Source organism: Antechinus flavipes, chromosome 4 (assembly GCF_016432865.1).
Source record: "Antechinus flavipes isolate AdamAnt ecotype Samford, QLD, Australia chromosome 4, AdamAnt_v2, whole genome shotgun sequence".
NCBI classification, from domain to species: Eukaryota; Metazoa; Chordata; class Mammalia; order Dasyuromorphia; family Dasyuridae; genus Antechinus; species Antechinus flavipes.
In genome coordinates, this window is record NC_067401.1 from 387072197 (window position 1) to 387089987 (window position 17791).

The 17791-nt window shown below is 50.5% G+C and overlaps 1 protein-coding gene across 2 annotated transcripts; it reads left to right on the forward strand.

Annotated features, from left to right (window-relative positions):
• Window positions 1–5914: 5914 nt before the first annotated feature.
• On the forward strand, window positions 5915–17268 carry ARL8A (ADP ribosylation factor like GTPase 8A). 2 transcript variants are annotated; one of them, XM_051998652.1, is made up of 7 exons: window positions 5915–6134; window positions 13660–13740; window positions 14264–14337; window positions 14592–14685; window positions 14949–15016; window positions 15717–15787; window positions 16181–17268. In XM_051998652.1, exons 1-7 carry the CDS (start codon window positions 6012–6014, stop codon window positions 16228–16230), a joined length of 561 nt encoding a protein of 186 aa, XP_051854612.1. In that variant the 5' UTR covers window positions 5915–6011; the 3' UTR covers window positions 16231–17268. The 2 variants fall into 2 exon arrangements, with proteins under 2 accessions (XP_051854612.1, XP_051854613.1); XM_051998653.1 differs by lacking the exons at window positions 14949–15016; window positions 16181–17268 and having other exon boundaries at window positions 15717–15782.
• Window positions 17269–17791: the final 523 nt, after the last annotated feature.

Here is a 17791-nt window from a genome sequence, read left to right on the forward strand (position 1 = left end):
TGTAAGTCAGACACATCCATGTGGAAGGATGAAGCTGGAGGCAGGTCTCTCAAATGCCTGGTCCAATCCTGAGCTCAAACCCAGCACAAAGGGAAGCTATGAGGATTCCCATAGCATCTTCTCTTGTCCCCAACCCACCCCTCAATCAATGGCCCTGTCGGCCTTTTACCTTCTGTCCCCTTTGAGGACTAGAAACAAGAAAGCTCTGAGAAGGTGATCAAATAGAAAAATAAAAATTTCTTGAATTACAGGGTTTCTTCCTTCCTTGCTATGTAAAAGAAATACTTATAAAATACTTATGAAAAGAAATATATGAAAAAGTTCAAAGTTTGCTTTTGAGGTTTACTTATCAATCCTTACGTGTCAATGCCATGGGAATGGATGTATGCTGGTCTGGATCTCTGTTGCCAAAGAGATGCATTATTGGGATAGAAGTGTTCAGGCCTCAGAGTACCATTTGTAGGCCATCCCTGGATCCATTAGTAACTCTGCTCTAGTCACCTGAGTCTCCTAGATGATAGCAGAAAAAGCCCTCGGTATTTAAGAAGAGATCTTTCCTACCCTTCTTCTCAAGAACATTCCACTAGGGCTCATCATTCTCCAGAAAACACATCAGAACTATGAAGGACACCAGAAGTAGAATTCTGTGCCTAAGAATTTGCATAGCTTCTCGCTCCCTCTTCCCACCAAAGCAAAGGGATAATTCTAGATCCTCTTCTGGGAGGTCACTGTGTAAAAGGAGGGAGGGATAGATTTGAAAAGAACTCTTTTCAAATCTCACTATCACTTGGTACCAGTATGATCATAGGCAAGTCACTCTGAGTAGTCATTTCTTCTGTGAAATGAGAATTAAGAACACAAGTATTCTCATAATGCTGCGAGGAAAGTATTTTGTAGACCTTAAAATACAATGTAAAAAGTCAGTTAATAAGCATTTATTAAGTGTCTGCTATGTGCCAAGTACTAAGTGCTGGAAATAAAAACGGGGGGAAAAAAGATAGTCCCTGTCTGAAAGCAGTAGGATCTAATGGGAGAAGATGTATCACAAGAAGCTGATATGGGATATAGAGAGGAGTGAAAGAGGAAAAGGGATAGAGGGTGTTCCAGGACTGCTCATCCATCCACCTTTGGAGTCCACCTGGACTTTCACCTTTGGCTCCAAGAAGCTGTAGCACGAGTGGCTGCCCTGTTCCAACAAAGCATCTGGACAGAGGGTAAGTGACAGGCTTGTGAACTGCGCCAGTGGCCATGAAGGTGGCCAAAGTGGGCCCAGTAGGGGCTCAAACACTGGAGAAACTTAAGTCATCCATTGCATCCTGGGCCATCTCTATCTGTTTTCTATCTAGCCACTGAACTTTCAGGACTCTCCGAGACTCTTCAGGACGGATGAGGACAACAATCTGAGGCTAGGAGAAGTTGGAAAAGTCAGAGAAGTCCCAAGTGAGAGATGAGGTCTGACTCAAGCTCTCTCTTAAGTGGATGTCTGGGATTCATGGTCTCAACCCCGAGTCAGGAGCAGCAGGAAGTGATAAGTGGAGTAGATCTGAGGAACAGGGAGGTGGACAATTAACCTCTGGTCTGACTGAATTCACTGAGTATCCTAGTCAACCAAGGGGCTACTAATCCCAGTCGGAGGTGTCTTTCTTCTATAATGAGCAAGCGTACCAGGAAAGGAAGCACTTGAATGGTGCTCTCCATGTCCAGCCTCTCCAGCCTTGAACACCTATGTCCAGCCTCCCCAGTCTTGGGGATGCTCCATGTCTGGCCTCCCCAGTCTTGGGGATGCTCCATGTCTGGCCTCTCCAGTCCTGGGGATGCTCCATGTCTGGCCTCTCCAGTCCTGGGGATGCTCCATGTCCAGCCTCTTCAGTCCTGAATGCTCCATGTCTGGCCTTTCTAGTCCTGAATGTTCCATGTCCGACCTTTCCAGTCCTAGGGATGCTCCATGTCTGGCCTCTTCAGTCCTGAATGTTCCATGTCCGACCTCTCCAGTCCTAGGGACGCTCCATGTCTGGCCTCTCCAGTCCTGAATGTTCCATGTCCGACCTCTCCAGTCCTGAATGCTCCATGTCTGGCCTTTCTAGTCCTGAATGTTCCATGTCCGACCTTTCCAGTCCTAGGGATGCTCCATGTCTGGCCTCTTCAGTCCTGAATGTTCCATGTCCGACCTCTCCAGTCCTAGGGATGCTCCATGTCTGGCCTCTCCAGTCCTGAATGTTTCATGTCCGACCTCTCCAGTCCTAGGGACGCTCCATGTCTGGCCTCTCCAGTCCTGAATGTTCCATGTCCGACCTCTCCAGTCCTAGGGATGCTCCATGTCTGGCCTCTCCAGTCCTGAATGTTCCATGTCCGACCTCTCCAGTCCTAGGGATGCTCCATGTCTGGCCTCTCCAGTCCTGAATGTTCCATGTCCAGCCTTTCCAGTTCTGAAAGCTACATGTCTGGATTCTCCAATCCTGGGGATGCTCCATGTCCAGCTTCTCCAATCCTGAATGCTCTTTGTCCGGCCTCTCCAGTCCTTGGGATGCTCCATGTCCAGCTCTCCAGACTTTCCTCTTCCTCTTTCATTCCCTATCACTTGCTCATCTTTGGAAGGGCCTGTGGGTCCTAACCTTTCTCACCACCTCTTGGGAAGGAAACTCCTCCCTCAGAGCAGAGCGCTAGTATCACCACCACCACCTTTTATTTCTGGAAAGTCTCCTACAATTGAATTTCACTCAGACAATTTAAACTTCTCAAAAGTTAGGGATTGGGACACTAAAGAAGGAGCTGGCTAAGAAGGAGGCAGAAAGATGGATACTGGGGAGAGAGATAGGATCATTACAGCCCTAAACATTACTGATTTCTTCAAAATAAGTATTTCAAGTTTCCAGGGACATGTGAATTGGGAATTAGGGGATAAAGCTTGTCTCAGAACTGGTCCTCCAGTCCTTACCCTGCATAAGTCTCCATTTTCTGATGTAAGATAAGAGAATTGTACTAGATTATCTCCAAAGTCATTCCAGTTCCAAAACTCAAACTGCCTCAGTCAGGAAAGCGTCTCAATCCTCTCTGGCTAAGGGGATTTCCTAGGAGTGAGTGAAAAGACAAGCCGGGACAGAGACCAGGAGCACAGCTAAGGGAGATTTTACTAAGGTTCTGGTTTTTTGCTTCATTTTAACCAAAAAGGAAAATTTTGAGGGTGGTCTGATTTCTTTCCAGACACAATGATGGTCAATAAGATCTTTTTAGAATGTGCCACAAGATATTGGGTCAGCAAAGTGCAGCTTAAAAACCAAAACTTCCTACCTTGGCTCCAGAAGGAGGAAACACTGTCTGGGGACAGCTTTGAAACACAAGGCCTAGAAAAGCATGAGACTAGAGTGGTACAGAAGACGTAGGCAACATCCAACTTAAGCTGGGGGAAGGGTGCCTTTCCATAGGATTATTTTGGGGGCTGTAACGGTTAGCAGACTAGGCCTAGCTATAGCCTGGGCCCCTTATGATAGAAACTGTTTGTTTCTTAACCAAACAGACAAACCTTTTCCTTCCCCTCACTCGAACTATCTTCCCTGGAAATCCCCCTTAACAAATTCTCATCAGCCAGATCTCCCCGCCACACACACACACACCCTTTTTTTTTCTTTAAACCACAGGGACACCAGTAAAAATCACATTAACCATAACGACTCTATCCAGGCCAGGGTCTTTCTTACAGAAGTGGGTTGCTTGTGTAGGACACAGGAAAGAAGGGTGAGGAAATAAAAGACCAAAATGAGACTATTTGTTGCCTCAGCACCATGTGTACAGCTGGGGCCAGCATCTGGTGCCTGTATTCCCTGTGGACATTCGACAATTTATTTTCAGTTGGTGGCAACTTATATCCTCTGGTTTTCTTCTCAGAAAGTCCCATTCCCATCACCACTTCCAACTACCAAGAATGTACTTTCTTCTTCCTCTCCCAAATCCAATTTTCTTATACCTCTAGTTTTGGAGCACTTAGATGGGAAGGGACCTTGAGAATCTAGCCCTACCCTCTCATTTTACAGATGGGGATACTGAGGCCCAAAAAGATAAAACATGCTGTATAAGTCACTCAGGGAACAAGGAGAGTCCAAGATCACACCCAGACCCAGTGACTCTCAGTTCAAATCTCCCAGCACATTATACCACTGCTGCTTTTCCCCCCATTCTTCTTCCTATCTACTCCTCAGTTCCTGACAAACTTTATCACATACTCCAGAGCTTCAGTACAAGGCTGACCTCAACCATCATCAGATCAAGTGAACTAATTTTGTAAACATTCTCAAGCGTGACATAGTAAGGCCATTACAGATGGCAAGAAGAAGCTCAGTTACCCTTCATGGTAGCTTCATGGAGACAGGGGTGAAGGACAACAGGACAAGTAGTGTGTGTGTTAACTAAAAGGCCTGGAATATCCTTCTTGTCATCCTCCCTTCATCTCTTTTGATCTCAACATTTTCTCTAGAAAAAACAAAAGAAAACAAAACAACAACAACAACAAAAACAACAAAAAAAACAGAAAACCCATGGCAAAATGCAAAGAGTACAGAACTCAAGGTCAGAAAGACTTGATCAGGGATGTCATTAAATCAACAAGCATTTATTAATCACCTACTATGTGCCAAGTGCTGCTAAATGCTAGAGCTAAGCCAGTAACTTCTCTGACTCTGTTTCCTCCTCTGTAACAACAACAACAACAACAAAGAGTAAGTTTCTGCCTTAGTGCTTTGTACATAGTAGGTTCTTAATCCATAATCTCACAGTGCTATGGGAAGGATCAGCTACTAATAATAGTAATAGTGACTTCAAGCACTTCTATAGTCCTTTAAGATTTATAAAAAGATTTATGAATTATCTCATTTTATCCTCATAATAACCCTGGGAGGAAGGTGCTATTATTAATCACCTTTGGTCTAGCTAAATTTAAAGTGCAGGAGAAGGGGAAGGGGAAGAGGGATGAGAGGGAAAGAGAGCAGGAGGAGGAGGAATAGGAGGAGGGATGAGAGGGAAGGAAAGCAGGAGGAGGGATGAGAGAGGAGGAGAGGAGCAGGAGGAAGAAAGGGAGGAGGGATAAGAGAAAAGAAGAGCAGCAGCAGGAGGAGAGGAAGGGGAGGAGGGATGAGAGGAAAGGAGAGCAGCAGGAAGAAAGGGGGGAGGGGAAGAGGGATGAAAGAGGAGAGCAGCAGGAGGAAGAAAGGGAGGAGGGATGAGAGAGAAGGAGAGCAGCAAAAGGAGGAGAGGAAATAGAGGAGAGATAAGAGGGAAGGAGAGAAGGAGGAGGGAGGAAAAGGAGGAGGGATGAGAAGGAAGGAGAGCAGCAGCAGGAGAGGAAGGGGAGGAGAGCAGCAAGAGGACAGGAAATAGAGGAGGGATAAGAGAGAAGGAGAGAAGGAGGAGGGGGAAAGGGAGGAGGGATGAAAGGGAAGGAGAGCAGCAGCAGGAGGAGGAGGAGGGGAAGGGGAGGAGGGATGAGATGGAAGGAGAGCAGCAGTAGCCGCACTCTAGAGGGGAGGAGAGAGGGGAGGGGAGCCGGGGAAAGGAGAGCGACCACGGCCGCGGCGGCAGGAGGGGGAGGGCTCTGAAGCCACACCCATCGGCGGGCGGGGAACGGGGAGCGAGGAGCAAGCCTTTGCTGCTGCTGCTGCCGCGGCTGCTCGGAGGGCCGGGTGGGCTGGCGGACAGGCGAGCGTGCAGGCGGCAGGCAGCTCCAGGCCCTGCAGGGAGGCGGGCGGACGGACCGACGGACAGATAGACCGACGGAGAAGCGGGTGGCGCGGCTCGGAGGGCGCTTACTGCACACATAGACAGACAGACAGACAGACGGACGGAGCGAGCCAACCCCAACTGACAGGCAGGCGGGCGGGCGGCGCCGGGGGCCGGAGCGGCGGCGGCGGCGGCTGCACCCGAGCCGCCTAGTCCCCCGTGGCGGGCCGGGCAGACTAGCAGGCGGACAGGCCGGCGGGCGCGAGGCGAGCGTGCGGGCGGGGCCCGCGGCCGGAGCTGCCACCATGATCGCTTTGTTCAACAAGCTGCTGGACTGGTTCAAGGCCCTGTTCTGGAAGGAGGAGATGGAGCTCACGCTCGTGGGGCTGCAATACTCGGGCAAGACCACCTTCGTCAACGTGATCGCGGTACGCGGCTGGGAGCCTCCCTGCTCTGGGGGTGCTGGCGGGGATGGGGGGCATGACGCGGCGAAAGCCGCCCGAGTCCACTCCCCAAGAGGGTGTGGGGGGGCTTCTAGTTTGCCCTACGGGGGGGGGGGACCCCTCCCAGCCGGAAGAGGAAGGACAGCCTAGAGTGGGGGAGGGGAGGTGTCATCCTCGTGGGGCCCTGCGAGGAGGGGGAGCCGAGAGGCCACTTCCTCCAATCCCGCGTGACTAGTTGAGGGAGGGGTCCCCGAGAGCAATGCAGAACTAGACGCCCTCCCCGAAAGGGTCCGAGCAGCTGATGCTTGCTGAACGTGGGCTCGAGGCCGGCGAGAGGTCTGGAAAGAGTTAAACCCACTCCCTGATGGGGAAGATGAGCTCGCTGGGTGTGTGAGCTGAGCCTGCAGTAATGGCTGCGGCCTGTATGGCCTGCATCCCTTGTCAGAAGCTGGGGCACCCTCTGCCCTGGGATTCAGCCCCTTTCCAAAGCTGGCCACTTCAGAATAAAGGGGTGACTCGGCCCCGTTCCCAAGGCTCCCTCCCAGGCTTCAGGTGTGATTCGGCCCTGTTCCCAAGCTTGGGCCCTCCAGGATTCAGGAGTGACGGCCTCATTCCCAAGCTTGAGCTCCCGGGATTCAGGAGTGATTTGGCTTTTTCCCAATGCTGCTCCCCAAGGATTCAGGAGTGACTCGGACCTATTCCCAAGCTTGGGCCCCCCTGGATTCAGGGGTCACCAGCAACTCGCTGGGCGTGCTAATTTGGCGGGTGGTCAGAAGAGCCTCCTGTGGACTTTCGGGTACTAGGTGACCCTCCCTTCCCCTGCCAATCAAGTTCCCAATCTAGTAAATGGCAGGGCTCCCAAGAGGTGTCAGCATTTCAGGGTCTGTTATCCTGGATCCTCCGAGACAGATGTCATCACATCAGGCCTGGGTGGGCGGGGCCTGGGGAGAAGCAGGCCTGTCTCTAGAGAGTCACATGAATTTACCCTTCAGTTTCCAGATGCTCCAGAAATAACCTCTGCCCCTTCCCCACCCAGTTCTGCCTGCCCCCAGACCGCAGGACTCCTTGTCTTTCAGGCCACCATTATTCCCTTTGGCACAGTGCTCTGTACACCCAGGTCTTTGCTTCCAGGGACACAAATGCCCACTTGTCCCTCCCTAGATCTATAGTCAGGAACTTCACGGGTAGTGTCCTGGTGTTCAGGGACCTTTGGTCATCTCAGACTCAGGACAGGAGCCCTCAGTTCTCTCTTGCCTTTTCCCCCTTGACTTTGGGGAAGTCACATATTCAGAGGAGAAGTTAGCAACAAAGAATGGCGATCACAGAGGCCGATTCCCACCATAAATGGACCAAATGATCTGAGCTTGCTGGCAAATTTGTTTTTGCTTGCAAGAAGTGAGCATCTAGGAGACTAATGTATGCATAAAAATTTTTTAACAATAATTGTTTGCAAATATCACAAAATAAAAGCTATATGACAACATTATGTAGTAGAAAGAGTGCTTTAGGAGCCAGGGAAATAGATCCTGCTTTCTCTTGGGCTGGTTAGCTGAGTGACCTTGGACAAGTCTGGACCTGGGCTTCTTATCTTTGAAATAAAGGAATTGAGAGAAAAAAATGAGCTCCGGCAAAATGATCTCCAAGGTCCTTTCCATTTTTCATAGTCTGTCATCTGAATTCTGTAGGTTTGGCAGGATCGGTAGCTTGAGTAGAATGTTGTAACTTTTGAATTTAGGCCCTGGCACCGGAGAGAAATCTCTTAAGTATGGGCCTGAGAGAAGTTGATGCTGTTCTGCTCCAGACCTAAGCAACAACATGAGGCAGGGGGGTAGACGGCCTTGGCGTTACCCACAATCCCTTGTGCAGGGCTCTTGGTAGAGTATTAATGAGGTCATGTTCCTGGAAAAGAATCAGTAGATATAGAAATCCATCCACTGCCCAGCTGTACTCTAGTGGTCATTGCCACGCCCACTCCCCTATAAAGGACAATCCCCGTAACAATAGCAGACACCTGTGATGGGCTGTTGCTGTGACTCTAAAAGCATTTGTTAGAAGGGTCTCCTCTGTCCTAGGCTGGCACCCTACCTATTGATGGGAGAATGCAGGAATCCTGAATCCCAGCCTGGCCACCCACATCAAAGATGCTTCTGGGAGGCCTACAAGGTGTTTCAGTTCAAGCAATACAGACCCCAGAAGGACATGGCAGATTAACGTGACTATCTTTGAAAGGAAGCCCTAAAAAGCACCAAGAAACTTATAAACCCTGCTCTTGCTTCCTAACCTCATAACTTTCTCCAATTCTCTCCGAGTCACTTCTGTCTGCTGTGTAAGCCCTACAGGGGCACCCCCCAGGTAATGAGTGGTATTCACTAACAATACCCAGGAGATTTGTAAAGCTGATGAGACTATGAGACAAACAAGAAATTGGGTCAGGGGCTTAAGGGATGGCAAGTATTTACTATGTGCCAGGTACTATGCTAAGTACTTTTACAAATATTATCTCATTTGATCCTCACAACAATCCTGAGAGGCTAGTAAAATGACACCCATTTTACAGTCAGGGAAACTGAGTCGAGTAAAGGCTTAATTGACTTGTCTGAGTTCACATAGCTTGGAAATATCTGACTCAGGATTTGAATTCAGGTTTTCCTGACTTTAGACCCAGTGCTCTATCCATTGCATCACCTAGCTCCTTTCCCTATTAATTGAACAGGAGAGGGTGAAATAAGGACTACTTGTTTTCTGCCCATTCTTCCAGAATTCCCACTTTTCCCAATATCTATATTCTGCTCAATTCTTGTTCACTCCATTTGGAAGCTGTGAGTGAGCCTCACAGTGCTTTGGTTTTGTTTTTTGTTTTTTTCCCCTTTCAGCGTTTACCTCAATGCCTTTCTGTTTTCACAGAGAGGGAACTGAAATTCAGGCTCCCCCAAAATGTTAGAAGTAGAAGGTACCTTATTGATCACATAGCCCAGCCTCCCCATGTTAGAGATGAGAAATTGAAACCCAGAGGAGGAAGTGCCCCGACCAACGTCACAGACTCAAAGTCGTCACAGTCGGGGGCTTTTTCCCAGTTTGTAGGAGAGCCCTTTGTTAAATCTTCTAAAGGTCCCTTGCTGTTCCCTGTTCCTTTTGCCAGGACTTGCTGATTCAACCATATTTACGTGGCATTTTCCCGTTTGCAGAGACTTGGTGTATTCTACCTCCTGCAGCCTTAACCACCTATGAGGAAGGTGCTTTTTTTTTTTTTTTTTTTACAGAAATGAGGAAACTGAGGTTAAGTGACTTGCCTAGTCACTCAGTGATCATCCTGCCTGTCTGAAACAGAATTTGAACTCTGTTCTTCTTGACTTGTGGCCCAGCATAAGACCAGCAGCCCCCAGATTAGACTGGTGACAGGCTCTTTAGACTCTCCGTGTGACCTCGGGCCAGTGTCACTTCCCCTTTTCTGGTTTCTCACTAGAGGACCTCTGATAATCCAGCTCCCAATCGATTGGCCAAGGATCTCCTTTTCCTGGCCCCCCTTTGGAAGTGTTCTGCCCTGGGTGCTCTTATAGGCCTGGAGCTTCTGAGGTAGAGAAGCCTTCAGAGCCAGACCCCAGGACTTCCGTTGGCATCCTGGCCCAGAGTGACTTTGGACAAAGCACTGGGTTGGACTCAGTGACCTCTGAGATTTCATCTAACTCTTAGTCATTATACGCCCCAGCCACCGTGGCCATCAATCCAAGTGGTGCAGAGTGCTTTTATAAGGACACCAGAGCGCCTCCTGTAGCCTTAGTAAGACCCATGGGACCTGGGGAGGGCTGGGGGGTGGAGCCAGACCCCCCTCCCCTTCCGGCAGCCCAGGAAATGGCCATCTTCAAACCCCCTGGGAGTCTTGCTTCCTCCCGGCTGTAGCTCTCAGCCTCTCCCCCGCCTGCCTCCCCCAGCTATTGAGGGGTCTGCCTTTTTCTGGTCTGTGACCTAGGCTAGGCCCTGTGTTGTCCAGGAGGATGCCCCATCCTTTGGCAGACCGGGACCTTCAAAGAGTGCGGTACTGGGGTAGGAACAGGCTGCTTGTGGCCCACAGGCCTCGGTCCTGAGAAGCCCTGTACTGGAGGAAGGCCCCGCTTGGTCCTAGTTCTGGGCCTGATACTTTGTAACTTGAGCACTTTATTTTGCTCGGGCTCAGGGTCTTCCTCTGGGAAGGGAGCAGCCAGGTGGCGCCATAGTGCACAGGGCCTGGAGGCAGGAAAACAGCCCATTGAATTGCAGTCCAGCCTCAAACACTGTGAGCCTAGGCCAGTCACCAAACCCCGTCTGCCTCAGTTTCCTCATCTGTAAAATGGGCTGGAGAAGGAAACGGCCAACCCTCCCCCCAGTATCCTGCTGAGAAAACCCCAAATGGGATCCCAGAGAGTTGGATACCCCTGAAGGGACTCAGCAACAACAAATAATGGTGGTAACTCATCTCACAGAATAATTGGGAACAAAGTGCCCCCTAAATCTGAAAGTGAGTTGTTATGAAGATCCTAGAATACCCCTAATTCAGGATAAGAAGCTAACTAATTGAGGAGAGACGCCCAGGGGATGTGGAAAGCCCCCCACTGGTTATAAAGTCCCTGGTTGTGGAGTGCCTGGGCTTGAACCCCTGGGGCTGTGACCTTGGAAGTCCTTTGGCGTCCCTGGGTCTTAGTTGGACAGCATATGGAGCATGGGCCTGGAGTTCAAACGTAGCCTCCAACCTTCCTAGCTGTGTGCCTGGGAGGAAGTTACTTTCTGCCTCAGTTTCCTCCCCTGTAAAATAGGAAACATACTGGCACTTTCCTCTGAGCTTTGTTAAGCTCAAATGAGATAATTGCAAAGCACTCGCACTCTTCGCAGTTTCCTCTCCTTCATGGAGGGCCTGGACTAGACCTCAGAGGCCCCTTCCAGCTGTAGACCTTGTCCTATCTCACTCACCTTGTAGGGAGGAGGAACAAATGGTTCCGTGTGCCCAGGTCCAGCTCATACCTGGAGGCCTGACCCACAGAGAGCCGCCATCTGTCCTCCAGGGCCAACCCACGTGGCTAGGCTCCTGCCACCCATCCCGGCCCCCCGGGCCTGCAGTGTTCTGCACAGAGGGGCAGAGAGACGCGGCCACACACAATTCCCACCGAGAGTTTCTTCACCCTTAAATGAGCGTCGTCGGTGCCCCCGGCATGTGGGAAAGGGGACTCCAGGAGCTCAGATCGCTTTAAAGACAGTGTGCCGGAGTGGAAGCTCCCCGGACCCGAGCCACAGGCCCAAGTTCAAGCCCTCTGTCTGTGACCCTCTGTAATCCCGGGGCCCCTCTGAGAGTCTTTGAATGTGAATGGATACCTGGAGATGGAGAGGGCTCTGTGCTGATTGTCAGTCCCAGCCTGTGCCTGGGACCAGACAAAAATCCGGGAGAGGATGTTGGGGGGGAGCCTGAAGCTTGGGCTCGGTCCCCTGTTTTGCCCTTGACTTTGTGTGAGCCGCACGGCAGAATCCGGGCCGTGGGCCTCCGAGGCCAGCTGGCCTGACCCACGCTACAGCGAACGCCTTGCCATGAGACCCAACAAGTGAGCCCCGTCCTGCGCTCCAGTTCATGGCGTCCGAGGGCAGCGTCGCTGCCTTTCAAGCCGCCCCTGGACGCCGCTGCTCCTGGACCCCTGGGTAACCACCGGAGGCCCTTCCACTGCCCTTGGTCCGGCCTTTTTTGAGATGTATGGCCAGCTTGGAATCGGAGGATCCTCTCCCTTTATTTGGCATGAGGAAACTGAGGCTCAACAAAGCTGAAAGGCTCAGAGAACCAGAAACAGGGAGACAGACCTTAGACGCCCTCCTTTCAGAGAGGAAGCAGGCCCGCGGCGGTGACTGGGACAGAACCAAGATGTCAGCCCAGCTCCTGTCTCCAAATCCAGGCTGTTTTCCACCACGGAAGCAGTTCTTGGATCTTTGGGATTTGGCGGCGACCCAGGGCAGCTAAGTGGGTCAGTGCATAGAGTTCCAGGCCCAGAATCAAGAGGATCTGAATTCGAATCTGGCCTCAGGCACTGCCTAGCTGCATCACCTGGGCAAGTCACTTATCCCGGTTTTCTCATCTGTAAAATGAACTGGAGAAGGAAATGGCAAACCGCTGCTGTCTCTCTGCTGAGAAAACCCCAGATAGGGTCACAGTGAGACCCGATAGAAAACAACTGAACCTCAGCAATATGGAGATCTTGGAAATACCCAGGGGGAAAACTAGACAGTGGTTTACAAGTGAAATCACAGCAAACCCCCAGGTACCCAAATGAATGAGAGGGAGTCTTCATAACGTGGGTGAACCAAAGTACTTAGATGTGGCAAAAGGCAGAGAGGTTGGAAATCAAGGCTTTATAAAAACTAAAGCTGTCCATAAAATAAAGAGGGGGGAATTGTGCTTGTTTTTGGAAAATACTGTGATCGGAGGGTGGCAGAACTACTTGCTCAAGCTAACGGGAAAGTTGGTCCATATTTTTTAATGATAAGCAGTGTGATCCAGCCATGCTCTAAGGGACCAGGAGGAGCCACATTCATCCTGGACATCCTACACTCCTTGTGGGTGATCCAGAATGAGCTGAACTCTTCCCTGGAAAGGAATGGCTGAAGTATAACTTGAATGGTTTGTCCAAAGCTCTCCACTGTGTTGATGCTAGGAAGCGACTATCTTCCAGTCCCACTGAGGACTAAAGAGAAGGGTTTCTATTGCATTTTATAAATTACAGTCAGAGACAATCTATCATACCACCTAGACGGACCTGAGTCAGTACATTTGGGAAGTGAAAGTACTAATTCAGACACTAATTAGCTGGATGACTACAGGCAAGTCCCTAACTTTTGAGTCTGTTTCTTATTTGTAAAGTAGGAATGAGAACTCTTATTCAGCAGAGTTGTGAGGAAAGTGAACTTAACAAAATTGTATGACCTTTTATTTGGTTGATCTTGCCTTTTTTGAGATCTGAGGCCCACTTGGAATCAGAGGTCTGAGACCAGCCCCTTCATTTGGCTTAACAAAAAAAGTACAACTAAGAAAGATCAAGCAGAAATGGATCTTACTAATGAAGGTGAATGCAGAGATTTAAAATAAAACTTAGCAAAGAAACTCTTAATATTATCCAAAAATTTTGCTGTGATCAAGAGATGGTGGAGGAAGGAAGATTAGCAAAGCAGTTGGTTTAATTAGCCACAGAAATAAACTTTAAAACACTCTACAAATGGCACTTATTAGAACTCAGGAAAAATTTCCTGACAGTCCAGTGTGAGAAACATCAAAGTTGGTGGTAGAAATGGAATTCTCTCTTCCTTGGAGAGATTTAGCCGTGAACCAAGCCCCTGGGTTGATTTAGGCACAGCCCAGTTCCAAGGACAGGAGACCACAAGCCTGTGGGCTTATCTTCAAACATGAGGAATCTGGAATCCATCTTCTTGATTTAGTCCGTCCTTGAGGGCCCCGATTTCTTGTGTCAGTGGGGAAATGCAGCTCTAATTCTGACTCTTCTTCCAGTCAGGACAGTTCAATGAAGACATGATCCCAACCGTAGGCTTCAACATGCGCAAAATCACCAAAGGGAACGTGACTATCAAGGTGAGAGGGCCAGAGCCCGAACCCAGAGTGGAGAGGAGGCCAGAACGGGAGGGCGGCTGAGGGACAGTAGGAGAAGCCTCCTCCATTCCCTTCTGCTCCCCCAGGGAGACTCCCGAAAGGAAAGAGAAGAATGAGTGTCCATTGTGTACAGGGACTGAGAAGTTTACTAAGTTGAGTTAAAATCCAGCCCCCAACCTGATGGAATATATGGGTTATTAGTAAGAAGATATTAGAGTTTAATCTGCTTAAACTTCCACTCTGTGTTAGAAAACAGGAACTGTCCATTTTTATTTATATCCCTAGTACTTTGCACATCATAAGTGCTTAATAAATGCTTCTTGATTCTTTTATGATAATAAAAATTGCTGCACAAGAAATACATCGGAGAGGAATGAGGGCCAGTGGGAAGAAGGGGAAGGGACACCTTGGAGGTTCTAGTTTTTATGGGAGGGAGAGAAACGTGGATCCAGAAGGGATGGGGGTGCTGGCCCTGACCCCTCTTGTCTCCTTTCCCCATCGCCAGCTCTGGGACATTGGAGGCCAGCCCCGCTTCAGAAGCATGTGGGAGAGATACTGCCGCGGTGTGAGCGCCATTGTGTAAGTGCAGAGCCCGTGATCCTCCTCCCACTCCACCTGCTTCCCTGCCCTGCTCCCTCACAAGAGCCTTGGGGTCCTCCAGACAAGGCCTCCACCTCCTGGGCTGGGACCCATGTTGGCCCTGCCCAGAGCTCCTCCCTCATCATAGGGAGGTATCGGGGGAGGCTGCAGCAGGGCTCTGAGGGTCCTCCTGGCTTTTGATCTTCAACTTCTCCCTGTGGTATTAAATCCCCATTTCCTTCCTGTGTGCACAGGTATATGGTGGATGCTGCTGACCAGGAGAAGATCGAGGCTTCCAAAAATGAACTACACAATCTACTGGACAAGCCCCAGCTGCAGGGAATCCCGGTCAGTGAGCCGAGGCCGGAGGAGGAAGATGGGGAGACTGGAGCAGGGAAGCAGGGAGAGAATGGCCCCGAGGAGGAAGGATGTGGGAGACACTAGCAGAAGGGGTGGGGATGGGAGGAAAGGCTGGGCCAGAAGGGGAAGGTGAGATTAGAGACTGGACAGTATGGGAGAGCAAGGCAAAGGCTCTTTCTGAAGAAGTCCCCTCCTCATGGGGTCTGTAGGTCCCTTCACCCCACCCCTTTCCCTACTTCTCTTCCCAATAGGTCCTAGTCCTGGGAAATAAGCGAGACCTCCCTGGTGCTCTGGATGAGAAGGAACTGATTGAAAAAATGTAAGTATGGATTGATCTTTTCTAGCCCTGGTCTCTTGTTAGAGCAGGAAGGGGGGAGGAGCCCAGCTGGGGGAGCCCAAGGAGTTTGAGGCTCATCCTGGCGGTCAGCTGGAAGATGGTTCCCTTTCCTCTCCCCAGTTTTCTTTTCTCAAATATTCTGGAGAACTGCACAGCTCCATCTTGATGGAAGAGGATTTCTAGATTAAAGTCCGTGACATTCTGAGACTTCCCTGTTATCTCAGATGTAAAGAATTTCCCCCTTACAATCCGCTAGTATTTCTCCAGGAAAAACCCCAACACTCAGTTTCTGATTGAGACCCAGGAGTGTCACATAAATGGCCTGAGATCACACGACCAGACAGAGCGAGAGCTAGACCCCCAGTCTGCTGCTTCCCAGGCCCCCACTTCTTCCAGCTCTCCTCACTGATCACCTGTTTCTAGCTCTTCTGGTGCCCCCGTGTTTTCTCAGGAAACCAGCTCCGTGCCCTGACTAAGGGCACCTATTCCCTGACTCAGCCACAGGGTGGCACTGGTGATGTTTTCACGGCCTGGCCATGGCCCAGAGGCCCTGTCTGCTCCCCTCCCCCAGCACCATTGCCGGAGAAGACCCCTCCCCTTTCCTGGCCATTTTGGGTGGACACTGTTCACCCCCACACACACTTCCCGAGTCTGAGAAACATCTGTTATTTCCCACCCCTAGGAATTTGTCTGCTATCCAGGACCGAGAGATCTGCTGCTATTCGATCTCCTGCAAAGAAAAGGATAACATCGGTGGGTAATTTGGGGCTGGGGGTGGTCGTGGGAGGGGGGATGCAGGAGAGCCCTGGGATTACATATGCCGAAGAGCCAAGGAGACCCATTTTCAGGGGGCTCGTTCTTGCGCAGATAGCCTGCCCAGCTCGCCCTCCTCGCTGTGGGCCCCAGGTTTTCTGTTCTCCCTCCAGACTTTCACATCCTCCTGTCACCTCTAAAAGTCCCTAGTATTCTCCTTTCTGGAGCTTTTAGTCACTAGGAGTCAGAGAGCGAAAGCCTCCGTGTTCCTCCTTCCCCTGGCAGTTCTGTTCTGGGAGTCCCGGCCTCTCTGTAGTTTGGGTCCTGCCCCCCACCCCTCTCAGCCACCTCCACTCATCGTTTCTAACCCGATGAGTCTTATTCTTCCCACAGACATCACCCTACAGTGGCTTATCCAACATTCAAAGTCACGGAGAAGCTGAGACAGCGGTCCATCCCTCCCCCCTGGACCAGGGACCACCATCGTCCAACCCTAAAGCCGCATTCCCCGCCGGTCCCTACTGGCCCCCTTCCTCCTGCCCCTCCTCAGTGTCTGCGGCAGGGGGGACTCTTGAGGGACCCAGAGTCCTGTTCTGCTGAGGTCTGAACTCCTGTTTTTATTGTAAAGAATACTGGTCCCATCTGGACCCGCTAACTTCTCCCCCTCTCCTCTGCCCCGTGCTTCCTTCCCCTACTCCCCACATCCATTTCCTTGACCTTGCACCCCATACCATCCCCGCTCTGCCCTTCCCCACACTGTTCAGTTACTGTCCTGTGTGTACAGTATATATATGTATATATATTTTAATTTTTTAATTTAAGCAATGACTAAAATCAACCATATGACGATGCCAGAGCCAACTGGGGATTAGGAGAGGGCCAGAATCTTTTGGGAGGAAGAAAAACTCTAGGGGAGGGGGAGGGAAGAGGCTGATGTCCTGGGGCTGGACCCTGGCCCTGGCACTGGTGGCCATCCTGCTCCCGACCTTGTGGGATCCCCCCAACTCCTTCCCTCTGGGTGAGGAGGGACTGACAGGCACACACCAGTTGCCAAAGACCATCTATCTGGCAAAGGGGACAAGATGCCAGCTTTTTCCTTCAAGCTTCCTCCCCCATTCCCTGTCCTGCCTGGCCCTGGCTCCCCCCCCCAGAAGGGGCAGCCTGGCCAGCCCCCAGCGGCCTGTGCTCCTGCCCCCTGCCCCTTCTCCTCCCTGGGCCTCCCCAGCTCTCCCCCATCTCCCTTTCTGTTCTGATTTTGCAGACTTGCACAAGGAGAGAGCTCAGCATGGGGGATTTAGGTTCTTTGGGGTTTGTTTTGTTTTTATTTAATGAATTGTAAAGTGGCATTTATCTTCCCTTTTTTTACGACACTTTCTGGCTCATATTGGATTCCTTCTGTTGGAAAATGACTCTTGTAACTGTACAATTTTTTTTTGGCCTCCTAATAATAATAACAAAAATAAATTAACAATTTTGTGTTGGGGGGGTTTTTGCTGCCAGTTATTTTTTCTAGTTATGATGGACAGTAAGACAGACCCTTGGACATACAGATCATTTGGAACACAGCCAAGACACACCCATATCCATGTACCATAGGGGAACCCTCCCCCCACAGTGTTCAGTGCTGGGAGTACCAAGATTCTCCTGCGGGCAAGAGCTGGTCTTTGGATTCCAAGACCTTAGTTCAAAGCCAGCTCTTGTTACACTACCTGTGCAACCTCATGCAGCCCATTACTCCCTCTCTGGAAGACTGTCTCCCCATCTGTGAAATGGGCAGTTTGGACCAGATATCTCGAAGGCCCCTTCTAGCTCTGGCTCGCTGACCCAGCTGGTGATGCTTTTGTGATGGTGAGATGTCAGTCATTTCTGAAAGAATCCTCCCTCTCACTTGCATTGCTCAGCTTAGCTCTGCCCTTCCTGCTGCCTAGAAGATGGGAATGTTTTAGTGGTCTGGGTCCTCATCCTGCTGGCAGTAAAGCTTACCTGTGTCCGGATTCAAGCCCC

Coding starts and splice junctions, on each gene's coding strand:
- ARL8A (XM_051998652.1), top strand. CDS start 6,012: ATGATCGCTTTGTTCAACAAGCTGCTGGACTGGTTCAAGGCCCTGTTC. Junction 13,741..14,263: donor AAGGGAACGTGACTATCAAG/GTGAGAGGGCCA, acceptor CCCCATCGCCAG/CTCTGGGACATTGGAGGCCA. Junction 15,788..16,180: donor CAAAGAAAAGGATAACATCG/GTGGGTAATTTG, acceptor TTCTTCCCACAG/ACATCACCCTACAGTGGCTT.